Below are 25,399 nucleotides of genomic sequence, written 5' to 3' on the forward strand. Positions count from 1 at the left end.
TTGGACGTCAAACATATGGTCATTCTGACACTGTTTTACGACAGGCAGCAAGGGATCTTTGATTTACGCTTCCCACAGGCAGGATAGCACAAACCATGGCCTTTATTGAACCAGTTATGGATCACTGGTCGGTGCAAGTGGTTTACACCTACCCATTGAGCCTTGCGGAGCACTCACTCAGGGTTTGGAGTCGGTATCTGGATTAAAAATCCCATGCCTCGACTGGGATCCGAACCCAGTACCTACCAGCCTGTAGGCCGATGACCTAACCACGATGCCACCGAGGCCGGTTTGCACATTACTAATGACGTCTTACAAGGTAATACTTTGATTATTAATTATCAATTTTATCTAATCCATTGTGCTTCTGGCCATCCAAGTATTTGTTGTAGCATTTCAAATTCAATTATTATTTTTTAAAATTTAAACAGTAAAGGTACGTACCTCAAAACCTAGGGTTATCTGCTTTAATGGGTAATAATGGAGGACCTCTAAACGCTGGAGTGCTATACATACATTAACAAACAAGGAGGAAAGTAAGAGGTCGCGTATTCAGCACCACATACAACTTTTATTGTCAAAACTTAAAACATGACGGTGTATCATTAACACAAATCCTCACTGACCTAGTTTTCGATCCAACCAGTGCATCACGACTGGTATATCAAAGGCCGTGGTATGTACTATCCTGTTTGTGGGATTGTGCATATAAGAGATCCCTTGATACTAATGGAAAAATATATCGGATTTCCTCTCCAAGACTTTATGTCAAAATTACCAAATATTTGACATCCAATAGCCGATGATTTTAAATAAATCAATATGCTCTAGCGGTGTTGTTAAACAAAACAAACGTTACAAACAAACTTTAACACAAATGTATTTTCGAATTCACCGAAACTCGTGGCTATAAATGCACACAGCAATAAAGTTCCTTGGTTTAATAATTACATGTATAAAAAAAAATTCGCGACGTCATTCAAAGTGTGGTATTTTGGTGTTTAGGAATTTGTACAAACGTCTTTTCTTCTAAACGTTGTTTACTACTTTTCAATGTTATATCGTTCACATTTACATTTTTACCTTTGTCTTCACTCCTCATTTCCATTTGATAGACACAGGATTTTGTTAATTACAATTATAAAATATTGATTGATGTTGTTTTCTGTTATTCCCAGTCCCTTCCTTTCAGTACTTTGAAAACATTACATACATGATCTCAATGAGGGGACACAGGTTCAAATCAAACTGGTAAAATGGCTAATATCCTATCATATACATTATTTATTACACTTCACACACATATTTTCGATTTGCTAATTTATATAACTTAGTATTTGGATATGGTAGAGCCTACATGTTTTCATAATGTCATTGTTAAAAAAACCGAATATTGATTTGTTGGAGACGTATTTTATTAATGCATACACTGAAATAAGGTAGATCTATGTTGTGATATGCAGGTTAATGCATCCATGAAATGTGTGAATTTTACCGAAAGATATACGACTGGATTGTACCACATGCATTGTGACATGTGACATACAACTGGATTGTATCATGTGACATGACTGGATTGTATCATGTGACTGTATTATATCATGTGATATGACTGGATTGTTTAATGTGATATGACTGGATTGTATCATGTGACATGACTGGATTTTATCATATGATATGACTGGATTGTATCATGTGACTGGATTGTATCATGTGTTATGACTGGTGTGACGGTACATGCTCTTAAATTTGTTTCGCCTGTGGCGATTTTAATTGTGTTAGAGGGCCGTGTGCAGTTTCATTGCCCGTAGCCCAGGTGGGCAACTTGTTACGTAATACTTCGCGCGATCGGGCATTTCAATATGCACTTAGTCCAGCTGTGGAGGCCATGTGGCGAGTAGTTACGTAATACCTCTGCGAGTGCGGTTTCGACGACCGTGGTTTGGCGACGATGGCGTCAGTAAGTCTGACGATCAGAGAGAAATATACCGACTCTAGTAGAGTTGGAATATGAGATGATACGTGAGGTACCGCCTTGTACCCCCAGGCAAAATCCTGATTTTTAATAAATAGCTAGTGTTTTAGAGATATCGAAGAGAACGAATAGGAAGGCTCCGAGGGAACGTTAGTCCGTTTGGACTTTGGTAAATATCATTTCTGCTCTGTGTATAACCTTGATGTGATTGATGTGACTTTAAATATTTTAATACTGTATTATACCAATATTCTTTAGACAGTGTCTTCGGTCATCTGACGAAGTAAATCGTAGACTTCTTGTTCTAACATTATATGAGTATTTGGTAATATAAAGCTTAGCCAGTCATCCTAGACGACCTAGGTACACTGTAGGTTATTGTCTTTATTGTGATCGGTACCAGTATTAATTCTGTGTCACAAGGTTACTGAATGAGTAGTTAGGGTTAATTAAAAATTAACCAGTTAGGAATGGTGTTGTAATTCCTTTATTAATTAACTTCTCCTGGAAGCGTTTCTCAATTATCACACGTGTGGGTGTGGTGTAACGGTGAAGTGATTCGCATATTGTGTAACTAGACACCTAGAGATTAACTAATTAAGTGATCAGTTCTGGGTTGTTATTATTGCTGTTATTAATTAACTACTACGGCTGTACATTTGTCAGCGTAGATTAATACAGATTCCAAAGTGTATTGTGTTTTTGTTGTGTTTCTAGAGAACTAACGTGCTATATTAATATATACTTTATATAAGATCGTATCTCTGATCATACCTATAGACGAGCCATACTAGGGTTTAACAGCCTGTTATAGAGAGATCTAATAGATATACAGTTAGGAGAGATATTTTGATAATCGTGTTTTATTCAGTTACGGGAATTATAGAATCCCCGTGACAACTGGATTGTATAATGTGATATGACTGGATTGTATCATGTGACATGACTGGATTCTGTTATCTGATTGGATTGTAACATGTGACATGGCTGAATTGTGTCATGTGACTGGACTGTATTATGTGACGTGACTACATTGTCTTGCATGACATTCAGTTGGATTGTACGATATTACACGTTACTAGATTGTATCATGTGACTGGATGTATCACATACTGTAACACGTGACTGGATGTTTTCACGCCACGTGCGTCTGGATAAGCATGTTGTATGAAACTAGATTCGACCATGTGGTGTGCCACTGAATGTGACCATGTTGATCTAAGCGGTCATTACACATTAAAAATGATCCCTCTATCCTAACTTCCAAGGAATGTTTAATAAAGCAATGCCTTTGAATGCCGGCTGTCTCTTGCGCCCATATCCCGAAACGTCAATGCACAATATTAAAAACAACATGGGCAAAATACAGCCAGAAGGCTTACCACTAAAATACATATTGTTTTAATTCTTCCCCAATTCCTAGAAGTGAATATGTGAACCACAACATGTGTCACAGTTAGGAACTATAGTTGACCGTGATCAATGAACTCTCACCCGGAAGTGAACTGCGTAGTAAGACCTAAGACACGAATATCTATTTATTTGTTGAAATCGACTCTTGTAAATGAAAAACCCCACAAAAACCCCAGCAAAATAGTTTAGCCTCGTTCCAAAATGTAACTGTATATTCAAGCATCCTCCCCAAGAAAAGGTCTTGGTCCCACATTTGGATCAGTGGGTTTTTTTTGTTTTTTGTTTAACGACACCACTAGAGCACACTGATTAACTAATCATCGGTTATTGGATGTCAAACATGCAGTCATCAGAGGAAAGCCGCTACATCTTTCCTAATGCAATAAGGGATCGTTTATATGCACTTTCCCACAGACATGAAAACACATACCATACCCTTTGACCAGGTGTAATTCACTGGTTGAACGGGGAAAAAACCCAATCAGTGAATGGATCCACTGAGGTGGTTCGATCCTGCGACACAAGCACCTCAGACAAGAACTCAACCGACTGAGCTAAATTCCGCCCCATTTATTTGTTAAAGTCATCTCTTAAAAATGAAAAACAACAAAATAGTTTACACTCGTTACCAAATTTAATGGTACACTCAAGCACGCTCCCCCCAAAAAGGATCCCTCTCGGTCCCCCACCTGGATCACTACAGACAGTAAACTATTACTGTATCACAACACACGGACTTCTAACAAGTACACTGTACTCGGTCTGTGTGAACATGATCCGCCAGGGCTACGTTATCTGTCACCACGGCTGCACCAAATAGCAACGGAGGATCAAAGTCCTCAAACGTTAAAGGTACACGCTCCTAAAAAAATAATGTCTGGTACTTTTAGTTAAAACTTACAGTTTCTTGCTCGGAATAGTAATGTATGCATAGTCAGTGTTTTTCCAAGGTTGTACTAATGTCTATATCAACGGAAAATAGCGTCTTGTTTTTACCGGTTGTGGCGCGCCAAAGGTTGGATGATATTTGGTTTTTGAAAGTAACTACGGAATCGTCAAAAAGCAGAACTCCTTTAAGCAGAACAGGCCTGTAGCCAGGATTTTGAGGGGGGGGGGGGGGGGAGGTTGTTTAGGTTTATAATGCCTCAGACAAGGGCGCGAAGCATTGAGGAATATTTTTAAAAAATTCACCGATAGGGGAGTCAACCAACCCCCCCCCCCCCCCCCCCCCCGACCCGCCAATAGCTACGGGCCTGCAGAACTTTCCATAAAGTATTGTTTTATCTGGTCTGGATCTAGCTCAGTCGGTAAAACGCTCGCCCGAGCTGCGAACCTTCTCTGGGTTTTTCCGTTCCGGCTAGTGACCCACGACTGGTATTTCAAAGCCTGTGGTATGTGTTGTCCTGTCTGTGGGAAATTATAAAGTATTAAATAAAATTATTCCTTGCTGTTAATGGGAAAATGTAGCGAGTTTCCTTTACGACTATACGTCATAATTACCAAATGAGGATGTGCTCAGTTGCGTCAAAAGGGAAACCAATGAATTGGCATGAAACTTTATAATGAATAAAGTTAAAATTCATATAAAAACACTCTATTAAGTTTTAAAACCATACCAACTCAAATAACAATTTTGTGGAGAAAAAAAATTCAGTGTAACTAAAAACGGTTCTTTACAAATTGCCGTCATATTGCATAGGTTAAAGGGACAGACCCTAGTTTTTAAACACTACAGCATATTTTTCACTATTAGAGCTGTTTATGATCACTGATATCATACATTACTTATATTTTATTGTTTAGATTATCCATTTCCGTAGAACCGAAGTCTTTCTGGTCATCCTGATGTTTGTAGTACCACAAATTGCATTTTTCTTATTTTAAAAAACGCACGTGCGTTTGAGAAGTAGCGGGTTATTGATTTGAGTTCTAGTATATTTTTAAGGATATTTTCTGTTTTAACGTCACAGACTAAACTTAGTGTCCATTTTATACGGGTTAAAACTAGGGTCTGCGCCTTTAAATCTTTTTTTTTTTTTTTTTTTTTTTTTTGACACAAGCATCGAGACAACTGATAGAACAGCCAAACTAAAACACACGCAACTCTACCTTTAGCATCCGTGTACTGCAGTTTCGATTACTTCAGTGCGAATGCAAGTGAAGCTGCACACATTGTCTGTTCTAGCATTTATTGTCACCCCTGTATTACAAATGAGGTTTAATCTATGTAATTTCATAATAATTTGTTTTTATTTACATAGAAATGTTTTCAAAAATTTATGTTTGAGTCGGTATGGGTTTAAAATTAATATTTATGTTGTTATACGAATTTTAACTTTAATAGAGTTGCATTTAAATTAATCGGTTCCTTTTTTTTTTTAAAGTCCGCAGTTAAGCAAAACAATCTTTACGTTTAACTTTTATATAGAATTTGAGCAGGCAAGGACATTAATGTATGGGCTTTAAAGGTAGACTAAACTCCAACAAGAGCCTTATGTGTTGGTAAGATGCATACCCGGACCACCAAGACATACTGTCACTTTAACAAATGAAAAACGCGTAATTTTAGAATTAATAAAAAAAACGTGATTATTTCTGCTAACTGGGGGCAGCCATTTTGTTTCGTTTTTGTGACGTCCGGTGGTATAGCGTGGGGCGAAGTGACGTCAGCTCAGGTCCAACTTCTCTGTTGTGCACAGTGTAAACAAATGCTCTAATTTACGACAAGGCGCTTCGCTTTCATGAACCTGACTTGTAAAACAACATAAATGACTTGATAGTATAATAAACTATTTAACTAAATATATTTCAATTTGCATCAATATAACGATATGGAGTTATAGTATTTTTCTCTTTTTGTCACGGGGATTCTATAATAGTTTTGTAATTTTAGATGGGAAAGTCTACTTAATCAAGGGATTTACATAATTACTTACAGTAATAAAGCTAGTAAAGTCCATTACGATTTGAGGTTATCACACAATACCCTGTGATCTTAATAAAAGAAGCACTTCTTTTTAGTGTGTCTAGACACAGTGTCTAGGGACCGTCTAAATATACACCTGCCAATCAAGAACCACAGGTACAGGCCACGGAAAGAAAATACCAATTAAGCAAGAAAACACTTCGACTATTATTTCAGTACGTGGGTTAATTTATATACAAAATATAATAGTTATTTCAACACTTTGACAATGGTGGTTTATTTTATATTGAAAAATAAACCACATATACACGTTGCTGTGTTACTGGGATATATATTATTACAGAACATTGCGATGCATCCGCAAAAATCAGGTATGTTTTGTTTCTTCAGTTCGAAGACTAATTCCTGACGTGACACGTTAGGTGTTACGTAACCACCAGCTCGCCAGAGGGCGTTTTCACTGGGATGGTACAAAATGGCTACGCCCGTTATATATAATAGCCGTCACATTTAACCGTTTTATTAATTAACTATACGATTATACTTGTTGATATTAAGCAATAATGTGCATTATGTATCGTTGAATATGCACACCAGTCCAAAAGCCTTGCTTTAGCACACACTAATCACTTTTATTGGGGGTAGGTAATCCAATAATAAATTAATACAACCCCTATTTATTATACTGATTAAATAACCCACGTGGATCAGGCTACGTCACAATAACCGAAACTGGGGTAAACTCGACCGCCCGCATACCCCCCCCCCCCCCCCCCCACCCCCTCATCGATCCCATCCTCGCACGATAACACTATAACTTGTTTAATCCATCCATCGGGAGACTTAGCTTAAACGCTTCTTCAGGTCGTCTATATTCGATCATAATTGTTTCCCATAAACATTAATCGACGTAGTCAGAAGGGACGGTTGGGGGCCACGACACCTCTAATCTCATCTTCCCGCCTTTACTTTATACATGTATATCAATGGGCCTGTCTTACAATCCTTATGCCCTTGAACCTGAAGTTCATACAATTGGTCCTATATTAAATAATGTTAAAAATACTGGTACTTTAACTACACTTAGAGTGGGACAATCGTTGGGTCTAAAGGACACTAGGCATATGTTGGGATTAACTAAATGTGATAAATGTGATAAATGCCATGTTGTTGAAAATGTTGGTCACTATTTATTCAAATGAGACCTTTATCGAGAACACCGTGAGGCTTTAGAGAAAACGTTTTCCAATATAAATATATCTTTTAATCCTATTAATCTTTTAAATCCTGATAAAGTTAACAGTCATATTATTTTTAAAGCCTTATTAAAATATGTTTCAGATACAGGGATTAAAATCTAAACTATGTATATTGAAAATTAACTGTTCGCATTGGTCCCCTTACCTCGCCTGTCGAGGCCCCTCTTCTATCACCACCATCACCACCACCACCACACCACCCATCACCCCCATGTGTGTGGGTGGGTTTTTTCTTTAGTTTTTTTTTGTTTTCCCCTCACCTCTCTCCTCATCTTATACAGTGTTAATCACTGGACTGTTTTGAGAGGGGCCCATGACCATTTTTCTTTTGAGGACTTCCGGGGTCCATATCCATGACCCCCCCCCCCCCCCCCCCCGCGTATTTACTCTCAGCGGGCTTGGGCTTGCCTCTTTTGAAGTATCGCGACTCCCTCCCTCCACTTTTACCAAATCCAGGATCCGCTCCTGGCTAGCCTACCCTCCCCTTTTTGCCGCCACTGGCGATTGTACTTTAGTAAGTTGGGCAGTGTGTCTAAATGTCTTTCTCGGTGATAGATTGTTACCCAGAACTAGGAATAACCGCTTCTGGAAAGGACCACTGCAGTATTCATAATTCATATAGCCCTAATGGGGTGTCGTTAAACATTCCTTCCTTCATTCATATACCCCTAGACATTACATACACTGTAAATATCCCCCTCAAATATAGAACTTAATATCTGACGCCCTTGTATATATCAACCTAAATCCTAGTCTTTTGTCTTGGCTCCACTTTTTTTTACTTTTTTTTTTAAATGTGGATTTTTTGTTCGTTTGTCCGGGGTTTTGTTTTGGGTTTTTTGTTTGTTTGTTTGTTGTTGTTTTTTGGTTGTTTTTTCTCCCCCTTCTTTATAATTGTATATGTATATATGCTGTATATGTGTGTGTGTGTGTGTGTGTGTGTGTGTGTGTGTTATGTTCTATGTTTTATGCTGTGTTTTATACGTTTAATTTATCAAGGGTTACACTGCGTCTAATTTCTCTGGCAGGAGTAATACGCTGTATATTAGTAATGCTTATACGTTTTAACTTTTTGACTTTTGTTCTTAACCATATGTGATTAATAAAAACAAAATTATTTTTGGTCTTTTAATAATTATGTGACCCCTATTGGAACTACATCTCGTATGGATTGGTATCCTTATTGAGATTCCAGAGGGGGTTTAACATTAATATTGCCCACAATTTTACTTTACTTTTATACGACTGGACAGTAAAATATAATCATATAATCCACCTTTTCCCTTTCTACTTACATTAACACCTTTTAATCTACTACTATGACATGTTTATATAAATAAAAAATAAAAATAATGTTTTTTTTTTTTTCTTATTTTATTTTCTTATTATTATTGTTTTATTGTTATTTTATTATTTACTTTTTTTTTTATCCTTCTCATTGTTTTAAATGGATGTTAAAAGTTAGGTGATAGCTCTTTTGACTTAAATTAAGTCACAGCACCAATCACATAGTTTTATGCGGGTTCATGTTATGGTTAATATGGAGATATCATTCATCAATCTCCACTTTCCAATTCTTAACATTTCCATTATGGTGGTGGACGGGACGGCCTAGGGAAATGAATTAAAATGGGGCAGACCTTCCCGTCTACTCTCCTCCGACATAAATACCTGATTAACCAGACATATTTTATTGTCAATATTCTACTTTTTACCTAATCATTTGTAGAAACCCTTTTTAACCCTTTGTATAAACACTTTTTAACTTCCTTGTAAATAAAGTTTATTTAACCATTAATTAGTATTTTTATCTAATCAAATGTATAAAAGTTTTTAATTTTTTAATTTATTTTTACTAACACTCTCCCCACCCCTCTCGTTGTGAGCACAGTTTCTGGCCCTAGTCAGAAATCGTGCTCGCAACGAGCGTGCTTGAACATTAAATTGATATAAGCACGTTAATTCCCGACATCTGACCTGACAGTCATTTGTGGGCATACATACATACATACATACATACATACATACATACATACATACATACATACATACATACATACATACATACATACATACATACAATCCTAACAGGACTTAACAGGTTGGGACTCGCTGATAAATGAAGAGAGGGGGGGGGGGGGGGGGTCCAAGAGGTGATATTACGGTGAAAACAAAACAAACATGGGCATACCACCTTTAACAGGCCCTGAATCCACCCTGATGGTTCAATGACATAATATATAACAGACGTTGCCAGTATTATGTACGGTTACCTAATACAAAACGATTAACAATACAGGTCAGTACACGTACTGAGGCCTGATAAAGGAAACACCAAATAACGACGTACGGCATTTCGAAATCGCTTGGTATCGTACCAATAAACTAGGCTTAGCCCGACCACTCGGATTTTACAGATAAGCGTCAGTACCCGAAAACAAAACAGGACATCGTGCTGGTATTAAATTAATGCTAGAAGTAGTTTTTTCGTGGAAAGTGAGCACCTGAGAAGCCGACAACAGTGTTTGAAGGTGGACTAAGTCACTAAGCAATGTAAGTAAGGTCAAACAGTTTCCGTCTGTTTACATAATCATAATGTATGCATGGCCGTAATTATTGTTATTGCCGATTGTTTCTATTATAAGACGTCTGGTCTGTCTGGTCAGTGTTTAGGATCGACTCATATTTTTGTAAGGGAGGACAGGCACGGTGGAAGCAAGTAGACATTAGGGTGGTGGTGGGGGCTGACTGGGATCGAATAGAATAGAATAGAATAGAATAGATGTTTAACGACACCCCAGCACGAAAATTACATCGGCTATTGGACTGAGATCGAGGTCCCAAAGAGCCCGAGTTTCTAGTGGGGTTCGGGGGTATGCCGATTTACTACTAATAATATTTCTGATTCATTTTGTACCATTGTAAAAAGTAATTTCGTACCAAAGTAATTTCGTACCATGGTCATTTTGTACCATTGTAAAAAGTCATTTCGTACCATAGTAATTTCATACTAGACTAGTAGTAGTTATACTAGCAAAGTCCTGATGGGTGCCATGCAATTAATTGTATTAACAAATATCATGTTTAAAAAACCTGTGTTGGGGTAGGAATCGTCATTTGTTGTTATATAAATAACCTTTCTATGAATTCTGTAAAAAAAAGCAAAAAAAAAAAAAAAAAAAAGCAAAGAAAAAAAAAAAAAGCAGCATAAACTGAATCAAATTTATTACTTTTTAAAATTCTGACACTTTTCCTTGTGTTAACAGTACCCCCCAAAACAAAACAAAACAAAACAAAACAAACAAAAAACAAACACAACAACCCAAGACCCCCCACACACAACCCCCCCAAAAAAACAACCCAACAACAACAACAAAACCCACAACAACAACAACTATTACAATTGAACAATATACCAGAGCAAAAAGTTTATAAATACAAGAAATAAATACATTTCTTGATATTATTAGTTACGTGTTGTTGTTTTTTTTGACAGGTGTACGGGATTGTACGCCCCTCCAAAATATGTATTTCCTGAGGGGCAACAAATTTATTACTTTTTAGATTTAAACTAAAATTACACTAACAGTCACACTTTTAAATAAGGTACACACACATTTTGAGTTTGAATTTAATAATAACATAACATCAAATTCCTCAAAATATATTGGATTTTTTTGTAAACAAATAACTTAGTTACTATGCAAGGTATTTACAGCTTTTTTGTTAGCTATTTGGGTATTAAGAGTGTCAACAGGGATTCCTAGTGGTTTTACCCTGAAATAATTTCGAGCCCCGTGTTTCGCAAAGGGAGACAACTCTTAGCGCCTTATTATCTTGCGTGTTTTAAACGTTTATGATTATGTTGTAATCGTATCGGGAAAACAAAATTGAACACCCGCAGCCGAACAAAAATATTTGTCGTGTTGTACTAACTTGTAGAACCTGTAAAAAAACATGTCGAGTTATTATATGTTCGTGATAATTAGCCCAAGTTTTAACGCGGTAACTGATTACGCAATGCATTAGATTTTAATAACGGAAAACTACAATCGAGGAAATTTTTTGGCCAAAATTTACCGAATTGTTGTATTCCCATTCAAAATGAATTCAAGTCTTTTAACAAATTTAATCAGTGAGGCGTGTTGAAGAAAATTTCGTCGGTCTCATCCGCAATTTGTATTTTTGTACAACCAGTCGAGCAAGTCACATGACATTTCATACACCCCGGCAAATTCTGTATTTTCCCGCACATCCTGTATTTCCCCGCAAATGAGCTGTGTAATTGTTGCGACGGAGTGTCACGAAGCGTAGCTGAATGTGGGTGCTGTCGGGTTTCTTTCTGTAGTATGTGTATTAGTGATTAATATGTGGATTTTTTTATATCAGTTAACTCGAAAATAATCGATGTAAAGGTATTTGACGTCAAACATAGGATTGTTGTGGTATTAGAGCGGGAATCTTTGCCTACCGTTTGGTAGTCAGGAATTGCCAAAAATATACATAGGTTGGTCTCTGACTGTAATGAGAGCGTATTTATGTTCAAATGTCCGTCTAGCTCTCTTACAGTCAGAGTACTCGGGCTAGATATGAACATGGTACGAATCGACTAGCAACCGATCGAGCTATTAAATAAAATTCCTTCTAGGAGCACTTATAAATATCACGGGCGTTCGGGTCCTGGTTGGAGGTTCTATAGTGAAGCATGCACACTTTGGAGTGCATTCTCCATATTATTCATTAACTTTTTTTTAATGTGGCTGCCAAATTAGCTGATATTTACATTATCTAATTTGCAAAGTGGTTAAAATGTCAAGGCTTATTTCCAAAACGTATAACCCAAAACAACAGGATCTTTGCAAGCATAATTTGAACGATTCGACCAGCAAATTATTAGCAGTGGATGGCTAGCATTATAGTCCAGGCAGTTATGTAAATTTGCTTATTTTTTTGGCTCAAGTCAGTAAAATGTATTTCTTTTTATTCTTAAGACTATCCAGAATTAGAAATCCATTGGTAGTATTTTTTTCAGTCATTTGATCATGGCGACCATCTTGAAATTCAAAATGGCCATAATTTTGGAATATTTAAAATATATTTTGACTCCCAGTTAACACAGAAACACAATTCTTGTGTCTATTTATATTTTTGAGGTCAATGAACTCGTTGATAACATTTTGTTTAGGCATGACAGCCATCTTGAAATTCAAAATGGCTGCCAATTAAATATACATGTATATATATACTTATTCACAGTTGACCCACAACAAAAATTTAGGTATCTGTTTACATTTATGAGTCCAGTGAATGAAGTTGTGAAAACAAAAATTGTTGTCTGACCTAAGCATCCAGTCTGAAATTCAAAATGGTCACCATTTTAATATATTTTTCCATATATCTCAACTCTCGGTTAACATAAAAACACAATATTTTTTGTCTATATATGTACATTTATGTAGCCATGAATTTATTGATGACATTTTTATAGTCATCCAATCGTGGCAGCCATCTTGAAATTCAAAATGGCTACCATTTAATGTATTTTTCATTTATCGTAACTTCTGGTTAAGGCAGAAGCACAATTATTTTTGTCTGTATATTTTTAGGATCAATGACTACATTTTTATAACCATCCTCCAATCATGGAACAATGTTAAAATTCAAAATGGCAGCCATATGGAGATTTAAAAATGGCCACCAATTTTATCATTTGACAAATACTTTTCCTCCTAGTCCACATACATTTTATGTGAAATAATTGAAATATTGCATTACTAATGACTTTCATGTTCTAGATTTTAAACTAATGAAATGGAGGAACAGACCAATTGTAAACTGTAATTTACAATGACACATTAGCAGGGCTCATCCGTTTAGTATCTGGCTAATAGAATGTTGTTTAAATTAGCCACTTTTTAATAATTTCTAAAGAAATATCCTACATACATGTATCTGAAAATTGACTAAAATTAATTATTTTCCATTGTGACCCCTGATTAAGCATCTACTTCGTGTGTAATGGCATGTGTATTGCAGCAACCATCACCACTTGTAGAGTTCAGTACATTGCAGGTTGTATTCCTTACAGATTCATCGACCTGAACACTTACTGACACCACAGTTGCATCTGATCAGTTCCATCACATCCTCTGGTGCAGCTTGCACTTTCAACCACATTTACAAATATATCCTCCTCCTTGATCCAACCATGGGTCTAGATCTCTAGATTTAACATGGAATCCTAAGCTAGGATATTTGCTTGGGTATGCTGTTATTAGATATTTGGCAGTGTTTCCACACTTTGGGTTGGTGATGGTGTCTTGAACTTCTATTCACTCAGAATAGCTGCATCAATTGTACAAATGACCCTTGAGCTTAGTACCATGGAGTACTGACCTCTTTGTATGATTCCACAGTAATTCCAAGCTGCCTAAGAGCTTCAGATAAGCCAGTGGAGCTTTCCCGAATACATTCAATAACATTTGTTTGTATATACCATCAATGTGTCCTCTTGTGTCACATCCAGTTACTACATGCAACCCTGGTAACGTTGATTTTATTTCTGAACCCAGTTCATCATCAATTACTTGCATGTTGATCTGGTTGCGACTTACGTCTGTGGCGATAATTATTGGGATCAGTGTGTGTGTGTGATCTTCTCAGGATAAGAACCAAGTCTGTGTCTGGTGCAGAAATTCACTTCTAATCTGTCATATATGTTGTCAGTGAACAGAAGCATTTCCTGCATGCTTTGATTCACTATTAGATGGTTACATGAGTGTAAGATTTTTTTTTTTTACACAATAATATTTATGAAAGATAACATCAGATATTTCCACTAACCAGGCTACAGATTTTCGAAGCTATCTGAGCGCTACGATATCGAAAACTATTGCAGGCCATGATGTGACAATGACACATGCGAAAGCCTACTCCTATCAGTGACATCAATTAAATATACAAATGATCATCTGATAATACATATGGCATATAAACTTATATACTGATGTAAAACGCTAGTTACAGTCACAAACAACAAAATATGTACTGAAATACCATCCTACCACAGGTGTCAGTACACAAGAAGAAGCAGACATGCTAATGATTCCTCATACTCGTGAAGTAATCGGGCCAGGCAATGAGGTGGATTGTTACATCAAAGATACAGACTGTTGGGTTTTTATCACCATTAGTTTACACAAATAATTATATGCAAATCACAACCAGATCAACCTGCAACATTGTATAATGAATTGCATCCAGATAGACTCGGATTACAAGATGTTCATGTTGTAACTGAATATGACACAACAGGACAATTGGTGATGGTGGACATCAAAAAGAATTCAATATACGGTATTCATGAAAGCTCCACGTATAAGTAACACCAAAGTCAGATTGGAATCGGTGATGAACCATTCAAAGCGGTCAGTGAAAAATGTGAATATTTTACTGTATGGAACCAAGCACAAGGGTCATTTCTACAACAGATACAACTACTCTAAGATGAAAGAAGTTCAAGAAACTATCACCAAACCAAAGTGTGGAAACACTGCCATCTACTTCTGGGATATAAAAACAGCATACCCAAAGAGCACATCTCCAAGCACATTTCTGAGCTCAAGATGCCATGCTACATCTGGACATTCTTAACCCATGCAAACTTGGTTGGGTCAAGGGGGTTGGTATATTTGTGACTGCTGTTGGAGGTGCAAGCTGCATCAGAAGCTGTGGTAGAACTGATCAGATGCAATTGTGGTGTCAGTAAGTGTTCAGATAGATGTACTGTAATTTAGTGTAAGCGACACAACCTTCAATGTACAGAGTGTTGCAAGCGTGAAACCGATGAGGACTACTGCAATGTGCATACTATTACTGATGAAGTAAATGCCTAATATGCCATTATGAATTACAATTTACAGTTGGTATGTTCGTTTATTTCATTATAGTTTGTCATTAGTATTGCAATATTATAATTATTTGACCTAAAAATGTACTAATGAGCACAAAAGTTGCATTTGTTTGTAGGCTAGGAAAAAAGTATTTACCAAATGATTACATTGGTGGCCATTTTGAATTTCCATATGGCTACCATTTTGAAGTTTAAGATGTTTGCCATAATTGGATGACTATAAATCTAAAGAATTAAATTCATTTACCACTGAAATATACATCTAGACAACAAAATTGTGCTTCTCCATTAACCATGAGTTGAGATATAAGACAAATGTATTAAAATGGCGGCCATATTGAATTTCAAGATTGTTTTCATGTTTCAATGACTATATAAATGAAAAGCATACAATGCATGGAATACAGAAATGTACATGGACAAAAAACTATGCTTCCACGTTAACCGGGAGTTGCGATATTTGAAAAAATATATATTGAAGTGGTAGCCATTTTGAATTTCAAGATGGCTGCCAAGATCAGACAACAATTTTCCTTTTTACAAAATAATCATCTGAGCTCATCTGATGTAAACTGACACCAAAATTATTTTTCTGTGTTCAATGGGAGTAAAAATAGAGAAAAAATATAATGGAATGACGTCCATTTTGAATTTCAAGATGGTTGCCATGTAAGATGAATAATAATTTTAAAAAAAATTAATTCACTAACATAATGTGTTTAAATAGACCCCAAAAATATGTTTATATGTTAAATGGGAGTGGAGATGTATAAAGAAAGTATATGAAAATTACGGCCATTTTGAATTTCAAGATGGCTGACATGATAGTGGTCAGAAACAATTCTACCAATGGATTTCTAGTTCAGGTAGGTCATGGGAATATATGACCAAAATTTTATTAACGAGCAATGTTTTTTTTTTTAAATGCAACCTTCAAGAAATGAACATAACTCCCTAGACTATTAAGCGTGTTACACGTACATTATGATAATCCAGTGTTTAAATCATAAATATTGAAATTAAATTATATAAGATTTCAATTTATATATCTACAGATACAAGATGGCAGGTCATCTGAAAGATTTGAAGTTACTTCCGTTTTACGTCACTACCGGCCTCTTCTTCTGGTTCGCACAACCTCTGACCGAGCATCCAGAAGAAACCGTGACTTCCGCCATCCTCAAAGTGTTACCTATTTGGTCGTTAGCGTTCTATGTGTACACGAAACATCTAGCCAGCGGTAAGAACGAAAGTCCTTACCCTTCGGCATTCTTCGTTGGCCTCCTGCTGTCCAGTATTGGAGACATTCTGATAGTCTGGCACGAGACTCTGTTCGACCTCGGAGTGGCGGTGTTTGCTGCCGCGCATGCGTTCTATCTGATCGGGATCCTGTCGAGATACAAAGGTGGAGCTAGTTCAACGAAGCTGATGTACAACTTGGTTATTCTATCATTCCTCTTGTTCGTTGTGGGCGACATAGAGACACGCGTGGACAAGGTGATGTGCGTCGTGTATTTTTCTTTCCTGGGATACATAGCCTGGCTGACCTCGGCACACGACGAGAACGAAAAGTCCACGTCTTCCTTCTATGCGCGGCTGGGAATGTGCATCTTTCTATTGTCGGATTTCGTCATCACGACAAACAGAGTGATGACGTCACTGCCGTGCTGCGAGTTCTTCGTCATGGTGACGTACTATGCTGCTCAGTGCTGCCTCGCGCTCAGCACGGTACAATAACAGCGATGTCCAGACCTATTTGAAGACGCTCGACAAGAGCGGATCCTATGGAGGGGACCAAGGGATCTTTTTTTTTTTAAACAATTGGTTTATGATTTTTATCACATTCTGTGTAGACTCCATGTGCTTTTTCCCCTTGGTTCTCTCCCTAAAATATTCCCTTGCTTTAAACCAGTCGTCAGTATGTACACAATCACTAATACGTTATTGTTATTATTATTAATTTTTTTTTTTTTTTTAATTTGTTGGTACAAATTACTTACTACCATTTGAGGTGATTTGGTCGAACGATTGAATCCTCTCGATGTATCCAGTAGCTGTAGGGTTTTCCCCATCACAACCAGGGCCCTGGTATATGAAAGGTCGTGGTATGTGTTGTCCTGTCTTTGAGAAAGTGCATATAAAAGGACCCTTGCTGCTGATGGAAATAATGTGGGCTTCCTCTGAAAACTATGTGTCACAGTTACCAAAATTTTAATGTTTGACATCCAATAATTACAGATGTGTTCTAGTGGTGTCGTTAAACAAAACAAACTTCAAACGACTTTAATCAATTATAGTTGATTATCAATACAAATTTGAGGACTGATAACAAGAACAGTTTATGTCCATTCACGGAGGGGGTGGGGTGGGGGTGGATGGGGTGAAATCAGAGCTGGATGTAGCGCTCGCCTGAGGTGTTTGCGTCGCAACATCGAACCAATTGGGGTTTTCTCGTTCCAACCAGTGCACCACAACGGTTCAAAGACCGTGGCATGTGCTGTTCTATCTGTGGTAAAGTGCATATAAAAGATACCTTGCTGTCATAATTACCCAATGTTTGACATCCAATAGCCGATGATTAATTAATCAATGTGCTCCAAACTTTCTAGTGGTGGTGTTAAACAAAACAAACTTTCTAGTGGTGGTGTTAAAACAAACAAACTTTCTAGTGGTGGTGTTAAAACAAAACAAACTTTCTAGTGGTGGTGTTAAACAAAACAAACTTTCTAGTGGTGGTGTTAAAACAAACAAACTTTCTAGTGGTGGTGTTAAAACAAAACAAACTTTCTAGTGGTGGTGTTAAACAAAACAAACTTTCTAGTGGTGGTGTTAAAACAAACAAACTTTCTAGTGGTGGTGTTAAACAAAACAAACTTTCTAGTGGTGGTGTTAAAACAAAACAAACTTTCTAGTGGTGGTGTTAAACAAAACAAACTTTCTAGTGGTGGTGTTAAACAAAACAAACTTTCTAGTGGTGGTGTTAAAACAAACAAACTTTCTAGTGGTGGTGTTAAACAAAACAAACTTTCTAGTGGTGGCGTTAAACAAAACAAACTTTCTAGTGGTGGCGTTAAACAAAACAAACTTTGTAGTGGTGGTGTTAAACAAAACAAACTTTCTAGTGGTGGCGTTAAACAAAACAAACTTTGTAGTGGTAGTGTTAAACAAAACAAACTTTGTAGTGGTGGTGTTAAAACAAACAAACTTTCTAGTGGTGGCGTTAAACAAAACAAACTTTCTAGTGGTAGTGTTAAACAAAACAAACTTTCTAGTGGTGGCGTTAAAACAAAACAAACTTTCTAGTGGTGGCGTTAAAACAAAAACTTTCTAGTGATAGTGTTAAACAAAACAAACTTTCTAGTGGTAGCGTTAAAACAAAACAAACTTTCTAGTGGTGGCGTTAAAACAAAAACTTTCTAGTGATAGTGTTAAACAAAACAAACTTTCTAGTGGTGGTGTTAAAACAAAACAAACTTTCTAGTGGTGGTGTTAAAACAAAAAAACTTTCTAGTGGTGGTGTTAAAACAAACCAACTTTCTAGTGGTGGTGTTAAAACAAACATTTTCATATACAAGTAATATTGGTTTCCTCGGATTTTTATTAGTTTTGGAATGTTTGTTGTTGGTTAGGTTTTTTAATTATTATTATAAAAATTTTTTATTATTATTTGTTAACGTTGTAGATTGTTCTTCCGAAAACCATGGCTTTGTACATAGTCTTGGTTTTCAAACTTGATGTGTTATTTTTCATATAGTAACAGATGTTCTAGAGCAATATTTCTGATAAAAAGTAAAGTTTGTTTTATTTAACAACACCACTAGAGCACATTGATTTTTTTATCTTATCATCGGCTATTGGACGTCAAACATATGGTCATTCTGACACTGTTTTTAGAGGAAACCCGCTGTCGCCACATAGGCTACTCTTTTTACGACAGGCAGCAAGGGATCTTTTATTTGCGCTTCCCACAGGCAGGTTAGCACAAACCATGGCCTTTGTTGAACCAGTTATGGATCACTGGTCGGTGCAAGTGGTTTACACCTACCCATTGAGCCTTGCGGAGCACTCACTCAGGGTTTGGAGTCGGTATCTGGATTAAAAATCCCATGCCTCGACTGGGATCCGAACCCAGTACCTACCAGCCTGTAGACCGATGGCGCCACCCAGGCCGGTATATATTTCTGATAAGTGACTGCTGGTGAGAGAATCGTACAGAAATGACAAAATGATGGTGCATATGAGAGCACGTTGGGTACAAACAATAATGGATTAACATCAGTTTTACAGACGGTGAACAGGATAAAGACGCTCAAAGAAAAAACCAGATGTTGATAATTAAAAGGAACAGGTGCCTTGTCATAATGTGATAAGAACAAAAAGTGTAATAAATATTTTTTTTAAACCGAATTTGTGAGGTTGTTGGGGGTTTTATTATTATTAAAAAAAAATTATTGGGCTTCTAGGTTGTTTTGTTTTATGTGTATTGTTTCATTTTTGCAATTTATGGCACTCCACAACCAAATATTATCAAATATTAGGTGGATTAAATGCAAGTATTCTATTTATCAATTTAATAGTTCTGAATTGTGAATAACCTGACCAATTTGTGGAAATTTGCCAGAAAATAATTTCTAAAATGCTTCTATTTTGGTTTCTATCGATAAAATTGTGTGTAAATTCACGCAGAGAATAATCCATTTGTTCCATTAAAAAACAACATTCCTTTTATTGCCTTACGTTGAGTTTCCATTTGTTCAAAACTCTATAAAGCCTGAGTTATCAGTAACTTCTGTAACTCTTCCCAACCCGGCGGGACATAGCGGGACATAGCCCAGTGGTAAAGCGATTGCCTGATGCGCGGTCGGTCTGGTATATCAAATATAGTTTGTTTTGTTTAACGACACCACTAGAGCACATTGATTTATTAATCATCGGCTATTGAATGTCAAATATTTGGTAATTATGACTCATTGTCATCAGAAAAAACCCGCTACATTTTTCATAATGCAGCAAGGGATCTTTTATATGCACTTTGCCACAGACAGGAAAACACATACCACGGCCTTTGTCCAGTTGTAGTGCACTGGTTGGAAGAGAAAAAACCCAAATAGCTGAATGGATTCACTGAGGTGGTTCGATCCTTCGACGCAAGCACCTCAAGCGAGCACTCAACCGACTGAGCTAAATCCCGCCCCATCTGGTATATCAAAGGCTGCGGTATGTGCTATACTGTCTGTGGGATGGTGCATATAAAAGATCCCTTGCTACTAATAGAAAATGTAGTGGGTTTTGTCTCTAAGACTATATGTCAAAATTACCACGTTTGACATCCAATAGCCGATGCTTAATAAATCAGTGTGCTCTAGTGGTGTCGTTAAACAAAACAAACTTTTAACTGCTTAAAACACTATTGGTACATATGATGCAGATCAGTTATAAATATTATTTCTTCATGAATGTTCAAAATAGTAACTATTACGATCACACCAGCATGTCTAAAGTGTTTTCCTAATCTCTTATATACTTGCTATTTCAAGATCTATATTACAAACGGTGTGACACAACCATTATACGCTGTAAGCGGTAAAGCGCTCACTTGATGCGAAGTCGGTCTAGGATCGATCCCCGTCTGTGGGTCCATTGGGCTATTTCTTGTTCCAGCCAGTACAACACGACTGGTATATCTAATGCTGTGGTATATGCTATCCTGTCTGTGGGATGGTGCATATAAAATATCCCTTGCAGCTAATCGTATAGAGTAGCCCATGAAGTTGCGACAGCGGGTTTCCTCTCTCAGTGTGTCCGACGCCATATAATCGTAAATAACGTGTGTTAAGTGAAAGAAAGAAAGAAAGAAATGTTTTATTTAACGACACACTCAACACATTCTATTTACGGTTATATGGCGTCAGACATATGGTTAAGGACCACACAGATTTTGAGAGGAAACCCGCTGTCGCCACTACATGGGCTACTCTTTCCGATTAGCAGCAAGGGATATTTTACATGAACCAAGCCACAGACAGGATAGCATATACCACAGCATTAGATATACCAGATATACAGACGGGGATCGATCCTAGACCGACTGCGCATCAAGCGAGCGCTTTACCGCTAACAGCGTATAATGGTTGTGTCACACCGTTTGTAATATAGATCTTGAAATAGCAAGTATATAAGAGGGGGGAGGGCACATGCCCCCTCTTTTCTTGATACAGTATCAGCAGCGACGGTGTGTGTATGTATATATATATATATATATATATATATATATATATATATATATATATATATATATATATATATGTATGTATGTATGTATGTATGTATGTATGTATGTATATATATGTGTGTGTGTGTGTGTGTGTGTGTGTGTGTGTGTGTTGTGTGTGTGCGCGACCCCCACCTGATTAAATTAGCGCCCTACCCTGTTAAAATCCTAGCTAGAACACTGCAATAGCCGATGATCAATAAATATTTGTGCTCTAGTGGTGTTGTTAATCAAAACAAACTTTAAATTTATGTGCTATAAGGCATACAGAAATAAAGTACATTGAGTGGTATTGCGTCAACTGAACACGCCTAATTCAATCAGTCGTCCTGTGAAGGATTGTCCAATAACAAAACAAATGTACCATTAAATTAAATTATATCACTGACATTTTTTACAGGTATATAGTTTAATAATGTATAATGTTTACATTTTAATGCAAAAATTCATAAATAATTTAACAGAAAGCCACCTTTATGCAGTTTTATATGACACTTTTAATACATACTATAACAGTACAAACTACAGAACATTAACTGACAGTACATTACTACTACAGTAATATCAAACAACATTAAACACATAAATTTCAAATATGTAAAGTTGTAAGTATGTATTACTATAATACATAGTAGCCGGTAGCGTTTACTGAACGATCATAACCGAGGTTATTTAAATTAATTTTATTCTTGCCGCATTGCTGTGCAAGTTCGTGTGAGAATTCTTGGACACTGCTCCCTGACAATTTCCGGAAACAATTGGTCATTTCTGTAACAAAGGGAATCAGTGTCAAGCAAGTTTTGAGAATTCTCCTCCACAAAGAATTCTGAGTCATTGGCCACGTTAGTCACTGAGGTTCATAATGGAACCAGTGGAAGGGGGGTTTGATCCCATGAATATCATTTGGACAGGATAAACAATGGAAGATTAGTTCCATGATGAGTTTAATCTGTCGCAAGGCAGCACAGAAAGTGGTTCAAGACGTCCCCCGTCTCGCCCCAGGGGGGATCTGCAACACACCAGAGACACAGTTACCCAATTACACAGATTGTCAAGTTCAAAACAATAGTTTCAAGAAATTTATTACGAAAGGAAAACAAAAGAAAGGAAGGACATAATAATTGATTAAATTAATAGAAATGATTATAAAAACTAATGTAAAGATGCGACTACTTATGTAATCACAGAAGTAATTTTAATATAACTCTGTTCCGATATTCAATAATTATTACTGTTATATATTTTAAAGTATAACGTTTTGCTAACAGGATTTTGACTTTTGTTGTCTTTTCTGTTAATATATATTTATGCAACATTATATAATATTTAAAACTAATTACATTTTAAACAAAAATATGTCTGTTTTTCTTTGACATATGTTAACTTCTTTAGTATTTATGAAGGTAGTAGCGTGTAGTTTAGATACTAAAGTTTTATATCCACATGCATATGTATAAAATGGATCTATTTGAATTTAGGTGCAGATTTAATATTTAAATATAAATTTAACGGGTTTTCTGTAGTTTCTCAAATAAGACAAAATATTTTATTGAAAAGGTTTCAATAAAAACGGAATTATATAAATGAAAACCACTGCTTATTATACAATTCTATGAATTAATTCAAGGCAACACAAAACAATAAAATTAATAGAAATAAAATTATTCGAATGAACTTTGAAGAAAATATTGGCATTACTAAACGTCATGCAGTTCGTAATGAGAACGAGGTTGTCAATCATATTGAGGAAACGTGGTGATGAGTCACTGGAATGAAAAGTGACAACTTTGAATTAATCACTAGAGCTCACAAATCATTTTAATCCGGCCACTGGCCGTTAGATAGCCTCCGAGTTACTCAGTAACTCTACACAAACCGTTAGTCCAGCGTCACCTATCGTATTCATATTTATTATTTATTAGTCGCCGCGTTGTGCTGACTCTGTTTTATTTTGTTTATCTGTTTTTGTCACTCGTCGGATGTCCTGTGTTAAAATCTAGTACTTTATTAGGAGTCCGTCTATAATATTAATTGTGCACAATATTCAAGACAGAAACATTAATCAGCTGAGGTATATAGTTTGAATAATCGTTCATCTACATCGCTTCCCAGTTTTGTATTTAACTATTACGTAAACAATTCATCAAAATGTACTATTTTAAGGCATTTAACGGATACTTTTTGTCTACAATAGTATCTGAGGATATCATTACCTGTTTGTTATTCATCTCTTAGGTCTCACTACACAGATGTCATCTGCCATTAAAACCCATGTTAAACTGCCCATCTTCAAGCGAAGATTGCCCATAGAACGGGTTCTCGTTGGCACTAACAACATACACCATTGCAAACATACATTATATAAACATTTATTTTCACTCCAAAATTGAGAACATTTCCGTCTCAGTTTTTTGCTATATGACCGCATCTGGCTGTAGTACCGGTCCGAACAGGTGGTTCATTAACCGATTCACTCCGGCTGTCACTTGCGCTATATACCCATGTCCCAAAAGGTCGATGCACAATATTACAAAATAACATGGGCAAAATACAGCCAGAAGGCTTACCATTAAACATACATATTGTTTTAATTCTTCACCATTTCCTAGAAGTGAATATGTGAACCATAACATGTGTCCCAATTAAGAACTATAGTGGACCGTGATGAATGAACTGTCACCCAGAAGTGATCTGTGTAGTGAGACCTTAACACAAAATGTGTTTCATCGCACCAATTACTCGTTGAACAAGGAAGGTATTATACAACTGAACGATCACAGAGAAAATGTCGTATGTGCAATCGGGATAACATTGAAGATGAATTTCATTTTATTTTAATATGTCCATTGTATTTTCATATTCGTATATTATATGTAAAAAAACTACTACCGGTTAAGACCGTCTGTTTTTAAATTAATACATTTAGTGTCTGTTCAGAATAGGCTATAAAACAACTTTGAAACCTTGGAAACTATTTAAAATATACATTACATTTAAGATCGCAACATGTATAACTGTCCATCCTCCAAATACACATCCACTTGTTTGTTGATGATTGTCACTATATGTTTTATATCATTGTATATAATTGTATGCTTATAAGCCAGTCGGCTTAAAGTAAATAAACTACTACTACTACGTAATCCTGTATTTTGCTTAGCCAGAATGAAATTAATGTTTTCTTTTAATTTGTTGTATTTTTCTGAACATTGAATGCAAAATTTTTGACAGCATCCTTAAACATATTAAATGAGATGTTTCTTTGTATGATAGACTCGGCTGTCCGTTTGACTAATTATACTTTACTTCAATTGTATAATGTAGGAAAAGGTCTCTATATAGGCTACACATGTTGACAAATCCCATCTGTTAACCAAAATTAATGTTTCCTTTATTTTAGCTTGTTTCTAATTCTTCATTCTTTCTGTTTGTCATTTTCCCCTTTTTAAATTAATTCTTCTTTTTTCATTCATTCTTTCTTTTTTCTTTTTTTCTTTCTTCTTTCATTATTGTGATATTTCTTAATAGGTACATGCATGCGTGTGTACATTTATTTGTTAGTCAACGCGTACAAATTTGCTTTCTCGCGCACAACTCATCATAAAAGGAATGCCAGAGTTGTCCCCCTTAGTACGTTCATCGA

General features: G+C 36.3%; 1 protein-coding gene across 1 annotated transcript; it reads left to right on the forward strand.

Moving 5' to 3' along the window:
* Nucleotides 1–9,851: 9,851 nt before the first annotated feature.
* On the forward strand, nt 9,852–17,937 carry LOC121371561 (lysoplasmalogenase-like protein TMEM86A). Its single transcript, XM_041497554.1, has 2 exons — nt 9,852–10,126; nt 16,541–17,937. The coding sequence occupies exon 2, from the start codon at nt 16,548–16,550 to the stop codon at nt 17,220–17,222; it is 675 nt and encodes a 224-aa protein (XP_041353488.1). The 5' UTR covers nt 9,852–10,126; nt 16,541–16,547; the 3' UTR covers nt 17,223–17,937.
* The last annotated feature ends 7,462 nt before the right edge of the window (nt 17,938–25,399 follow it).

Source organism: Gigantopelta aegis, chromosome 4 (assembly GCF_016097555.1).
Source record: "Gigantopelta aegis isolate Gae_Host chromosome 4, Gae_host_genome, whole genome shotgun sequence".
In the NCBI taxonomy this organism is placed as follows: Eukaryota; Metazoa; Mollusca; class Gastropoda; order Neomphalida; family Peltospiridae; genus Gigantopelta; species Gigantopelta aegis.

Bases quoted from the DNA above. Each gene is read 5' to 3' on its own strand.
- LOC121371561 (XM_041497554.1), top strand. From the start codon at position 16,548: ATGGCAGGTCATCTGAAAGATTTGAAGTTACTTCCGTTTTACGTCACT.